A 12,741-nucleotide genomic window follows, 5' to 3' on the forward strand; every position below is an offset into this window, starting at 1 on the left:
CCCTCCTTGCATCTAATATAGAACACCTGAATAAAGTCAACTCACAGCTTTTTGTTCCTACTAAAAAAGATTATAGTGTGTGTCAAAGAAAAACTCCCAGGAAAAAGAGAGAGAATTAAAGCCAAGTTAAGGCCAATGACATAGCAACAGCTTTTCTCTTACAGAAATTCATCTGTCCCCTCCTATAGGGTTTCCTTGGTCTTTTTATATTGTCCTGTATGTAGGTGCCTGTTTTTGAGAAACCCCTATGGAGAAGCAACAGGGACTTTCCAGGCTTTTCATATGGTGGCATGAGCAATACGCCATCTGAGACTTCTTAATTAGGAAAAGTATTAGTACTAGTAAATTACAGGCTGGTAAATAATTCTCTAACAATTTTCTTGGTTCTTCTGCTAAGATTCCTCCACTTCACATCCTGGCTTGATAGTTCAGTCATTATACAACCAGCTGTTTTGTCATAATTCCCTCTTGGGTTTTTCTTTCAGTCTCCTAACTGAATGTGATGTCACTGACTCACTGCCACATTCTACTAGAACCTTCTACTTCTACATTTTAACCTAGAACCTGACATCCCTGTCACCACGATTCACAAATCTGCCATGTATGTGACCAAATAGTATATTTTCCACAGTAATTCTTATCATTCATACCAAAGTTACCCTTCTCCTCCTTGCATTCCATTCAAGAAGCTGGTTACAAAAGATTTCATGTTATATTCAGGAATAGATACGGGAAGAAGTTGGAAATCCTTGTTTATGAGATTCTGGGTTGACATCTGCAGAATCTGAAATCTGCATTGCATGGAAGTTCCAGTGGTTCTTTCCCAATGAATCTACAGCTAGTACTGCGGTATGCTGTATCCTGTAATAACACAGGCTGAATACCTGTTTTCAGACTCTGGGTACCACATACCAGCTACCAGTATTTAGTGAATTTCTGTACTAGTAACTTATTTTTGTGAACCTTAACCGATTTTTCAACTTGATATGTGAAGAGTGCACCCCTGTACGACTCATCAGCTGCAATGACGTATTGGCAACAGGAAATGCAAAGACTGCAGCTTTCAGGGCATGATAAGTGGCAAAATCTCCAGATGGTGCATCATTATGAACATTCTTTGCTACTTGAGTTTTTCCTATATAGAAAACCAGTCAGGCTCCTATAACGGAGTCTGTCTCTTTGTTTCAGATTTCTATGCAGAACGTACACTTTGTATAAAGACTTGTCATACTTTATTTCTTTCAGTAGTCAATATCCATGCTCGAAACTCTCCTTGTCAATATTCCTCAGCTCCTAGTGAAAGTTTGCAGTGTTCTTGAGCACTACGTAGCTAATGCATTGCTACTCTCATGTGAAAGATAAATGGGGTGGAGATGGCGGAGGGAGGGCAGCAAGTTCAAAATGACATGAGAGCTTCACTTTTTCCCCCATTTTGTGCCAAATGAAAAGGAACATCCTTCCCCTTGTTTATCATCTGCACCATTGCAGGTAGTGTCATATAGCAAAGAGCATGTAACTGTTTTAGTGCTACAATAAGCTCCTCTCTTCCAATCAAATATTGTAGTGATCTTTACCTTGCATACAGCTGGAGAAAAAGGTTTTCTCCAAGATTTTTAGTTACGAGTGGAGGGAGAACCAAAGGACTCAATACATGGGGAATAAGCAGATGTGGATTTAAAAAAAAATTTAGTAAAAGGGTTATTTTGGTATTATCATAGAATCAAAGGGGTGCATGGGATGTTATGTAGGGATGAATTTCAGAAGGGAATGTGTGAGAGAAAAGAGTAAAACCAAATTATGCTGGGATTACTAACATCTAGGGCTCCGAGGAACAACACGAAGGACAACTAGTGCAGAAAAATCAGCAGTGAACATCAGACTTAGAAGAGAAACAGAAGGGAGGCTGTGTAGTAATGAATTAGCAGATTGAAAAAAATTCAACCCCTACTACAAATATTGGGATTTTTCCAAAGTCATGATGAGTTATGACTGGACCACTGAAATATAAAAATAGAGACAACATTAAGTATTAATGAGCAGAATGAATCTGCACTATTCAGAAATCTGATAAATGGACATCTTTAAATTTTATAAACTATAAACTGCTGCATACTGCAGTTAAGGTTGGGTCAGGTCCTTTATTAACAAGATCTCCCACTTTTCAAAGGTTTCATTATTCGGCCAAAACAATTCCTGAATCTTAGCATACAGTACAAGCTCTCAGAAACTACCCACTTTAAGTAATCTACCCATGAGATTGGACTCATTAGAGGCTCCCAGGTAACTAACATGCATTTTATAACTTTCACTAAGAGGGCTTTTAAAAATACATATTTTTAAACTGGTGGGTAGGGAAATAAATATGTTAACATTAACATTTTAACAAACCAACAAGTCAGAAAGTTCCAATTTAAGCCACAAGTCTTATCCTTAACTAACATCGTTGTGGGGTTTTGTTTGATTTTAAACCACAGTCAGTTAAGGATAGAACATCTGCCTTAATGTAGAATTTCTTGGCTTTAGATGGTTTTAGCCCAACCTTAACTTAAACAGAGATGTTTTGTATCCAGTGGCATATTGGATGTAGCCGGCAGTGCTTCATGTTGAAAAAGGGGGAGCCACTTAAAAAAAACTACCTTCAAATGAATCCTGCATAAGGGAACATCCTTTAAATAACTATTTTGGGGTAGGTATGATGTGTGTAACCGTCCAACCTAGTTCCTACACATCTTGGATTGGATGAAGTAAACCATTTCCTGGCCTTGGGAATGCACCAACCCTGTGAACTCATGGAACCCCTATCAGTTTTCAGGGATCTCCTTTGCAAGCGGGGCTTTAAGTGCATGTAGTTTTCACAGGTGAATGGAGGAGGTCTACTGCCTTTGGAAAGGATTACCCATATGAGTGGGATGGCCCTGCCCTAATGTAGGCAGGGTGGCCTACATAGGCGAAAAGGCTGTCATCTCGATGCAGGTATTTCCGTATGGGTATAATCCTGACCCCAGTTAAGTCAATGGCTATACTCCTATTGATTTCAGTGGAGCCAGCATTTAACCCTCTGTCTCTACAGTTGCATATGGGCTTTTATAAGGATGATGGGGCCCAATTTTAATATTTGGGGAGGAGAGAGAGTGCTATCCAGGGGGCAGTGTGCTGGATACAGTTAATTTTGCAAAGAAGCAACTAGATACTCCAAATGCTTTTATCCTACACAGTCCCATAAATATAAAAACAGAACATTTGATCCACAGGTAGAAAGGAAAAGTACTGCCTAATTCAAAACAATCTCAATTCTTCTCTATATCACAGGAGGCACTGAGCACACTTGGATTATGGAGGCATCAGACAATGGAGTAAATTTTCAGTGCAACTGATACATTGCAGGAGACAGGGCTGTTTTGGATAAAAAGGCATTTTGGACCTATTGTGGAGGCACTATAGTAAGTTTCACCTATAACTATACATAACCACAGGGTGCTAAGTACAGAGAAATGTCATCTGAAGTACAATTTTTCCTTCCCTTCAGACACAAAGCAGAATTGCCCATCATAGGAGGGAGGTAAAGTGTAGGGTCAGAAGGTTCTGTGGCAGCTGAGAGAAATAACTGGAGTTGGACAATTGAAAAATCAGCCTCAAGAGGGGGAAATTATTGATAAGGAAGAAGAAACTCAGGAGTTGGTTCACATCTTAGGGGATGGGATAACTATAATATAATCTATGCCTATCTCATAGAGCTGGAAAGGACCCTGAAAGGTCATTGATTCCAGCCCCTGCCTTCACTAGCAGGACCAAGTACTGATTTTGCCCCAGATCCCTAAGGAGCCCCCTCAAGGACTGAACTCACAACCCTGGATTTAGCAGGCCAAAGCTCAAACCGCTGAGCTATCCCTCTCACTTATAAAAAGAAAAAAGTTGCTATATCTGGGTGTTTGCCAATGGGGACACAGTGAAGTTCAATCAAGTGTTAAGTTCTAAAAGAAGAATTAAAGTTGGTGTTTACAGTTATGTTGGAGGCAGCCGGTCAAGCAGAGAAACCGAGCCACAACGCGGTGAGCGCCGGTTTCAGCACACCAGCAGTGGCTAGCAGGGGGACGCCAATGACAAGACAGGACTTTGCCAACTCGGCATCCCCCTGAAGGGAGGATATGGAAGAACTGTGGACTACTGGATGAACAAATCAAAACATAAAACTTGCCTTTGTAAATGTTACCAGGCTATCAAGTGAAATATCTACCTAGTTCAGTTAAATACAGAGAAGCCCCAATTACTAGGCAATTTCCCAGCTTGAGCGATGGCCTCGAAGGATCTCCCAATCTACTCCAGAGCCTGGATCAACTCCATCTTCATGAAGAGACCAAATGCCCTGGCACAGCTGAACAGGGCAGGTCTCCTGAGGGGTTGGGGAGGAGAAGTGTCCTGGGAGTTGATCCATAGCATCCCTGGGGGGGTTGCTGCCTCATGGAGGGGCACTGGGACCGGCCAAGGCTGAAGGGATTGGCCAGGCCGGCTTGCTCTGCTCCCGGGGCCCTGAACTGGGAGAGGAGGGGAGCGCGGTAAGCCCCAGGCGGGTGGGGAGGTCTCCTCTCCCCGAGGGGGGCGGGCACTGCGAGCCCCCAGGCCCCCGCCCCGGCTCCCCTCCCCGTGGGCGGCCCCGAAGGCGGGGGGCGGGCGGGTGACGCGGGGCCGTGTCCCGGCGGCTCCACCCCGCGCGGCCGGAGCCCAGCAGACGGAAGGACGGAGCCGCCGCAGCACAACAGCTTCCCCGAGCCCAACATGGCGCTGGCCGCCGCGGCGCCCTGAGCCCAGCCCCGGCCCCGCCGCGCCCCGCCGGACCGGACCGGACCGGACCGGACCTTCCCGCCCCATCCCACCCCGCCGGGGCCATGGGCAGAGCGGGCGGCAGCCGCCGGCCAGGCCGCGCCTAGAGCCCCGCCGGGCGGGCATGGGAGAGCGGCGCTAGGCGCCCCGCAGCGACCCCCGCCAGGTGAGGCGCGGGCCGAGCCCGGCCGGGGCGGGGAACCGAACCGAACCGAGCCCGGCCCGGCCTAACCAGCCTCCCTCCGGCTTTGTCCTTGCAGGCCCCGCCGCAGGCAGCCCGCCCCTCCCGGCCGGAGCCGCAGCCAGAGCCCGCCGCGGGCGGCGCCCGGCCGCCATGGCCCACTCGCCGGTGGCCGTGCAGGTGCCCGGCATGCAGGTGAGCGGGGCGCGCCGGGCCCGGGCGGGCGGGCGGGAAAGGGAGGCCGGGGAGCGGGGCCTTCTCCCTTCCCCGGAAGCGGCGCGGCCGGGCCGGTGTCGCGGGGCGGGGGGGGCCGCTGGCAGCTCGATCCGGGCGTAGGCTGCGGCCTGCGCGTGTCTGGCGAGGCCGCGGGGGGAGCGAGGCGGGCCGGGGCCGGGGAGTCCTTGGGCGGGAGGGAGCTGGGGGGGCCGCCCCCCATCCCGGCTCCCGGGGACGCTGCGCCCGCCGGGGGGTGCCCTGCTCCCCAGCACGCCTGGGGGGGCTCGGCCGTCCGCCTCCGCGGGGCCGGGGTGTCCCCTCAGCGCTCACGGGCACTTGGCTTTGTTCAGGGGCGGCCGCCTCTCCTCCCGCAGCCCCCCAGGGCTTTTAAACGGATTAACCCCCCAATTCACTTCCTCGCGGGGGGCGTGTGACACGAGCTCTCAGCCCCGTTGGGAGACAGGACTTCCCAGGCTCCTGGCCCCGGGCCTGGGCTGCAGGTTCCCAGGAGACCTGGTTAATTGACAGCGATGGGGAAAGTGGAGCCCGGCCTTGATCCGGGCTGGCAGCTAGCCTGCTCTTAGGAGTTGTCCTGCTACTGGAAGTTTTCACGCTCACTCGGCAAGACTGGGAACCCCACTTAAAAATGGGTGTCTGTGTAGTTGTTGCTGCAGCGTGTTTGACAATCCATTCTTCCCCCCCCCCCCACAACGAACAGCGGTGTACCTGGCGGTCATTTGTCCTCTGTTTGACAATCCATTCTTTTCCCCCCACAACAAACAGCGGTGTACCTGGCGGTCATTTTTCCTCTTTCTAACGTCATAAAACTGATTTAGGGTGGGATTTTCAAATGAGCCTATAGGAGTTAGGCACTAAAGGCCCATTTCAGTGGGATTTGCTCATCAAATGCCTTAAGCCTGGGCTATGCTAGGAAATTATGCATCCGAAGAAGTGAGGTTTTTACTCACGAAAGCTCATGCCCAAATAAATCTGTTAGTCTTTAAGGTGCCACCAGGCTCCTTGTTGTTTTTGTAGATACAGACTAACACGGCTACCCCCTGATGCTAGGAAATTAGTTTGTTATAACTACATCTCTTAGGGGCTCTGTCAACCTAGCTACTGTCTGTCAGGGAGGTGGAGTACCCATCCTGACAGGAGAACCTCTCATGTTGGTGTAGATAGCATCTTCACTGCAGCGCTAGAGGGGCACAGCTGCATCGGTTTATGTGTAGACATATCCTTATTTTCCTTTGAAAATCTGAGCCCTGTAACTTTCCCAAATGAGTGTGATGAGCCATAATATTGATGCTACAGTGTTTTCAAGACTACAAGCCATTTCAGCCCCCCATTGAGACGTCCTATTATTGGTATGTCTTAGTTTTTTGTAAAAAGCTTAGTTTTTGTAAAATAAATAAATAAAATATTTGTATCTTAATAGTTGTGTCTAATGTTTCTAGTAACATCTGTTTCTCTTTTTTCCTCTATCTAGTTTAAATGTCACTTTAAATGTTTCTTTCGGTTTTTTTTTTTAATTGGTTGAGTGGTGTGTGAAAAGTAAGAGAATTCTTCTGAGATGGTGTATGTCCATAAACTCTGGAAGGCTTTGTGCCAGAATCATAGATGGCACAGCTACAACAGAAAACACCGAACCGTAAAAGATGGAAAATGCAATTACTATTTTCAAGTTTTCCCTTCATTTTGCAGTCATGCCTGTAAAATCAAGGAATAAATTAATAAAATACCTTTTAGGATCTATGTTGGATAATTCTATGTAGAGTAAAGGAGATTTTAATACTGCTAGTAACAATATCTTGAGTGTGATTAGATGCAGCTTGTAAGTATTTATGGAATGTTTACCCAAACACTATAATCGTATGCTTTCCAAAAATGGTGAAGGCTAATGAACTTTCAGCAAAGTAGGCCAGGCTAGTGATAACATTTGTAATGATAAAGTTAATACCATTATTTCTAAAGATCTGCACAATTTTTGTGCTTTTCTAAAACCTGTTGAATTTCTCCTGTCAAAGAAATTGCTTCACCAATTTTTGATGGTGCAAACAGCTGTGAAACCATACTTTTGCCATACCAATTTAACCTGCCAATACACTTAATCTCCATATTATATCAATATTATTGATGATACATTTTTAAAAATTTGAAGCAAGGGAGAAGTCTTAGTTTGAACCTTTTCTTTCAGTTATGTCCAATGGTGTGACTTCTCTTCAGATAATTTTTCTTTGATAAGCATTTTGGACATTTTCTATCCAAAAATTCTATAATCTGATTAGAATCATAGAATATCAGGGTTGGAAGGGACCTCAGGAGGTCATCTAGTCCAACCCCCTGCTCAAAGCAGGACCAATCCCCAACTAAATCATCCCAGCCAGGGCTTTGTCAAGCCGGGCCTCAAAAATCTCTAATGAAGAAGATTCCACCATCTCCCTAGGTAACCCATTCCCGTGCTTCACCACACTCCTAGTGAAAAGTTTTTCCTAATATCCAACCTAAACCTCCCCCACTGCAAATTGAGACCATTACTCTTTGTTCTGTCATCTGGTACCACTGAGAACAGTCTAGATCGGGGCGGGCAAAGTTTTTGGCCTGAGGGCCGCATTGGGTTTTGGAAATTGTATGGAGGGCCGGTTAGGGGAGGGGCCCCCACCTCCTATCTGCCCCCCCGCCCCTCCCCGGATTCCTGCTCCATCCAACCCCCCCAACCCCATTCAACCCCCTATTCTCCGCCCTGACCGCCCCGACCCCTATCCACACCCCTACCACCACCCCAAACACCCCTGCCCTCTATCCAACCCCCCCCCCCCGCTCCCTGCCCCCTTACCGTGCTGCCTGAAGCACCAGTGGCTGGCGGCGCTACAGCCTCGCAGCACAGAGAACCGGGTCAGGCCAGGCCCTGCAGCTGTGTTGCCCCAGGAGCTCACAGCCCCGCTGCCCAGAGCATTGTGCCGGCGGCGGAGCGAGCGAGCTGAGGCTGTGGGGGATGGGGGACAGCAGGGGAGGGGCTGGGGGTGAGCCTCCCGGGCCAGGAGCTCAGGGGCCAGGCAGGAAGGTCCTGTGGGCTGGATGTGGCCTGCGGGCCGTAGTTTGCCCACCCCTTGTCTAGATCCATCCTCTTTGGAACCCCCTTTCAGGTAGTTGAAAGCAGCTATCAAATCCCCCCTCATTCTTCTCTTCTGCAGACTAAATAATCCCAGTTCCCTCATCCTCTCCTCATAAGTCATGTGCTCCAGCCCCCTAATCATTTTTGTTGCCCTCCGCTGGACTCTTTCCAGTTTTTCCACATCCTTTTTGTAGTGGTAGGGCCCAAAACTGGACACAGTACTCCAGATGAGGCCTCACTAATGCCGAATAGAGGGGAATGATCGTGTCCCTCGATCTACTGGCAGTGCCCCTACTAATACAGCCCAAAATGCCGTTAGCCTTCTTGGCAACAAGGGCACACTGTTGACTCATATCCAGCTGCTTGTCCACTGTAACCCCTAGGTCCTTTTCTGCAGAACTGCTACCTAGCCATTCGGTCCCTAGTCTGTAGCAGTGCGTAGGATTCTTCTGTCCTAAGTGCAGGACTCTGCACTTGTCCTTGTTGAACCTCATGAGATTTCTTTTGGCCCAATCCTCTAATTTGTCTAGGTCCCTCTGTATCCTATCCCTACCCTCCAGCATATCTACCACTCCTCCCAGTTTAGTGTCATCTGCAAACTTGCTGAGGGTGCAGTCCACGCCATTCTCCAGATCATTAATGAGGATATTAAACAAAATATCCCGGCCCCAGGACCGACCCTCAGGGCACGCCGCTTGATACCGGCTGCCAACTAGACATGGAGCCATTGATCACTACCCGTTGAGCCTGACGATCTAGCCAGCTTTCTATCCACCTTATAGTCCATTCATCCAGCCCATACTTCTTTAACTTGGCGGCAAGAATACTGTGGGAGACTGTATCAAAAGCTTTGCTAAAGTCAAGGAATAACACGTCCACTGCTTTCCCCTCATCCACAGAGCCAGTTATCTCACCATAGAAGGTTAGTCAGGCATGACTTGCCATGGTGAATCCATGCTGACTGTTCCTGATCACTTTCCTCTCCGCCTTGCCCATTTCTTTATCTTAAAATGTGTTTAATGTATTGATATTCTACTTTCTTGGGCTGTAGTATAGCCCAGCAAGGACCCTGACATTATCTAACGCATTGTTTTCTGTTTATATAATAGTACATTTCCTTCCACTACTGTGTTTAGTTTAACCCAGACCCCTTGATGTACACATGTAGACTTAAAGCACATTTTCCTTAAGTGTTCATAAGTACATCTGAGTAGAATTGATGTTTTCTCCTTGAGACTATTTTTTTATGAAGACAAGTATACGAAACATAAAAAGCTTTTCTAGAATATAAAAGATTTGAGTTTAGTGTAAAATTATTCTGCATGGTATTCCCCTTTGCACGTTTTACTGTTCTGTGACTGTTAAAGAAACTATGAAAGAAATCATTAAATGATTAGGAGATAGGAATGGTTTTCATCCATTTTTTAAAATTTGAATTAGTATTTAATGAAGGTAACCTGAGTAATTATTAAAGCATTACCTACTTCTGGTCAGTGTTAAAATAAATGCATGAGGTTTGATTTAAGAAAGTGTAAACAGATCCGAGTTTGGTGGAACAAGATCCAAAAGTTGTGTTAAAATTAGCACTGTGGGAAAGTTTGTCTGTAATCTCAAACCATCAACTACCATGTAATGTGGAAAGGATTTTTTTGTTTTTGTTGTAGTGTAGGAGTTGGAAACAGAATTTATGGTAGGGAATCTGCTGTAGCTATAACGTTTTCAGCTGTATTATGATAATACTTTTCCCTTTCTGTCCGTTATTTAATTATGCATAAAAGCAAAATAACATTCCATGAACAAAAACAATGTGATAATCTATTATATTGCTTGTATGCTAATTCGCAGACAGAAATTTTGTTAACCTAGTGTTGAGGTTGCACAGAGATTTCTTTTCTTCTTAGGAAGAAGCCCTTAAAATGCTTGTTTTTTATTTAAAAAAAAAAAAAAAAATCCAAATGTTGGAAACTATAGAAAGTCCACACACAGGTCACTAAAGTAATCCTAACTCTGCCCGTACATTACCACCCTGACAGCAATAGGATACTCTGAGACAATTGTATTAATTACACAGGTTTATCTCATGAGTAGCTACAAAAATACTTAGCATGGGTGCATAGAGTCCAATATTTTGTACAGCTTATATTCAGTTCATGAAAAAACATGTGTAATCAGGGATTGCCAAGTACAAATAGCCTGCTAAATACATCCTCTTCTGTAGGTTCCATATTCACAGACAGAGCTTTGTTAGTTATCTGTGTATTCAGATTTATAAGCCAAACTCATAAAATTATAGCACATAGATTAGAAGAGTAAAGGCTAGCATGGTGATGAAGCATCATGCTTAGTGTTGGAAATGTGTGTGCAATACCAATGCTTGGAGGTTCAGATTTTTAACATTCTACCTGCAGACTATATAAATAGTATGTTCTACAAATTTAAGATTAGAACAGAAAGTGAGAGATTAATGGAGCTACAGGAGCACGGTTAAAGTTGTCATTGATCTGAACCAGGGTTTTCCATGGCTTCCAATGTGTGTTTGGAATTTGTTTTGTAACCTAACCCTAATTTTAAATTTCCATGCTCTGTGGGTTTTTTTTAGTGGAAAGAAGAGTTTAAAATAGCTTCCTACTGCTAGAATAATTTAGTGTCTCTCTGTGAGATCCTATTCCACAGAGGCCCCTGAAGTATAGTGCTTCTAAGTATAGATTGTGGGAGCTATCTTGCACTAACAGTTTGGGGGTGAGGTAGGGGTATTGCTGTAGTTGGAAGAGGGATGTTGTGGTGGGATGCTTAGGAGGGCGGCTCATCTCTCACTGCAGGTCTTTGATTTAGCTGGCCAGACGTGTATTTGGAAGGGCCACATCAAATACAGATGAACAAAGGCTTTAATATCCCTGCTATACCTTTCATTTCAGATGTGTGAAGCCTGAGATGAGTCTTGGAGAGCCCTTAATATTTTACTATGAAAATCATTTGAAGTTGGTCTTTCCATCTTTGATTATTTTCGAAGTGTATAGATGGATAACCAAATAGCAGCTCAAGAATGGACAGTTAGACACTTAAGAATTAACAGGAAAATTGCCTTTAAAGTTCCTGATGAATCATTTGTGCTTTCCAAAAGCAGTCCTTAAACCCTGTGTGGAAAATACAATTTTTGCTAGTCTTTATGGCTCCCCCTTTCTCCGCCAATGGAAAATCAGTTGAGAAATAACATCTTTGAGTTGGAGGAGTGGTTGGTGAACTTTTCCTTTCCTGCTTCTAATTTGTGTGTGATCTGAATTAATCTAACATTCAGCACTGGTGGAAATGTGTTGGGATATTCTGACTATTGGGTACAAGTAGTAGGGGGATTATGTGGAGGTGAGGATATTTTGTGAATTAGTTATGACTGAATTTGAGGTCTCCACCTCTGTCTCAGGTGGGAGAAGTGTACTGGAGAATTTTTGGGCTGATTGACATTCTTATCCCATGTAGTATTAGATGATGCTTAATTATCTACCTCCCAATTTAACTTTTGGTGGAAAACACATTAAAGGTGTATCTTTTTATAATTTTAGTAATTTACGGTGTTCTCACTACTTGGCATATTGGGTGTGTTACATCTAAAAGTAAACACCAATAAAGCAAATAATTGGAAGTAAGAACAGAGATGCCTTAGAGTGGACCAGGGGCTCACAAACTTTTACATATTCTAGAATCACATCTTAATAGACTGTCTTGTGGGCCACTTCTCCTTCTAATCTCAATCATGCAGATAATGTCGGTGATCATACATCCTCGTTTGGCAAGTACAGCAATTGCCTGTGTGCAAAAGCAATATTAGGAAAGTAGTCTCCTTCATTCTTTCTATCACTTGGTTCCTGTCTTCCTTTCCTTGCATATCCCTGTTGTCTGGTCTTGCCACCCACCACATGCTGCCTGGTTTCCTTATGCCAGGGGTTGGCAACGTTTGGCACGCGGCTCACCAGGCCTTGGGCCAAGGGATGTGCTGGCCGCGGCGAGTGGGGGCCGCGATTGGCCGAACCTGCCGCGTCAGCAGGTAAATAAAGTGGCCCGGCCCGCTAGGGTGCTTACCCTGGCGAGCCGCGTGCCGAACGTTGCCGACCCCTGCGTTATGCCATAAACATTCCTCTTTCTGGTGGCTCCTTTGGCATCTTCTGGTAGTTCTTCATCTTGTGTAGTAGCAACCTTTGGAGAAGGCAGCAAGGCTGGCTTCCCCTTGTTTCCATCCATCTTCTTTTACTGGCATATATGTTTTCTTGCAATGAAGAGCCTAACTTCCTGTAGAAGCAGAGAGGAGCAGCCAGCTCCATGTGACCTGTCAGCTACTACACTGTGGTCCACAGTTTGAGGACTACTGGATTAATCAAAAGCTTTGCTGAAAAGATGAGCTTTGCTCTCTCTTTTGAAA

At 45.7% G+C, this 12,741-nt stretch overlaps 1 protein-coding gene across 2 annotated transcripts in view; it reads left to right on the top strand.

Moving 5' to 3' along the window:
* Nucleotides 1-5,143: 5,143 nt before the first annotated feature.
* Nucleotides 5,144-12,741, top strand: part of STK26 (serine/threonine kinase 26) — a 56,179-nt gene continuing 48,581 nt past the window's right edge. For both annotated transcript variants that reach the window (XM_034780955.1, XM_034780956.1), the window contains exon 1: nucleotides 5,144-5,194. In XM_034780955.1, coding sequence (XP_034636846.1) covers nucleotides 5,153-5,194 — 42 coding nt within the window. In that variant the 5' untranslated portion in view covers nucleotides 5,144-5,152. The remainder of the gene's footprint in view (nucleotides 5,195-12,741) is intronic.

Source organism: Trachemys scripta, chromosome 9, assembly GCF_013100865.1.
Source record: "Trachemys scripta elegans isolate TJP31775 chromosome 9, CAS_Tse_1.0, whole genome shotgun sequence".
Taxonomy (NCBI): Eukaryota; Metazoa; Chordata; order Testudines; family Emydidae; genus Trachemys; species Trachemys scripta.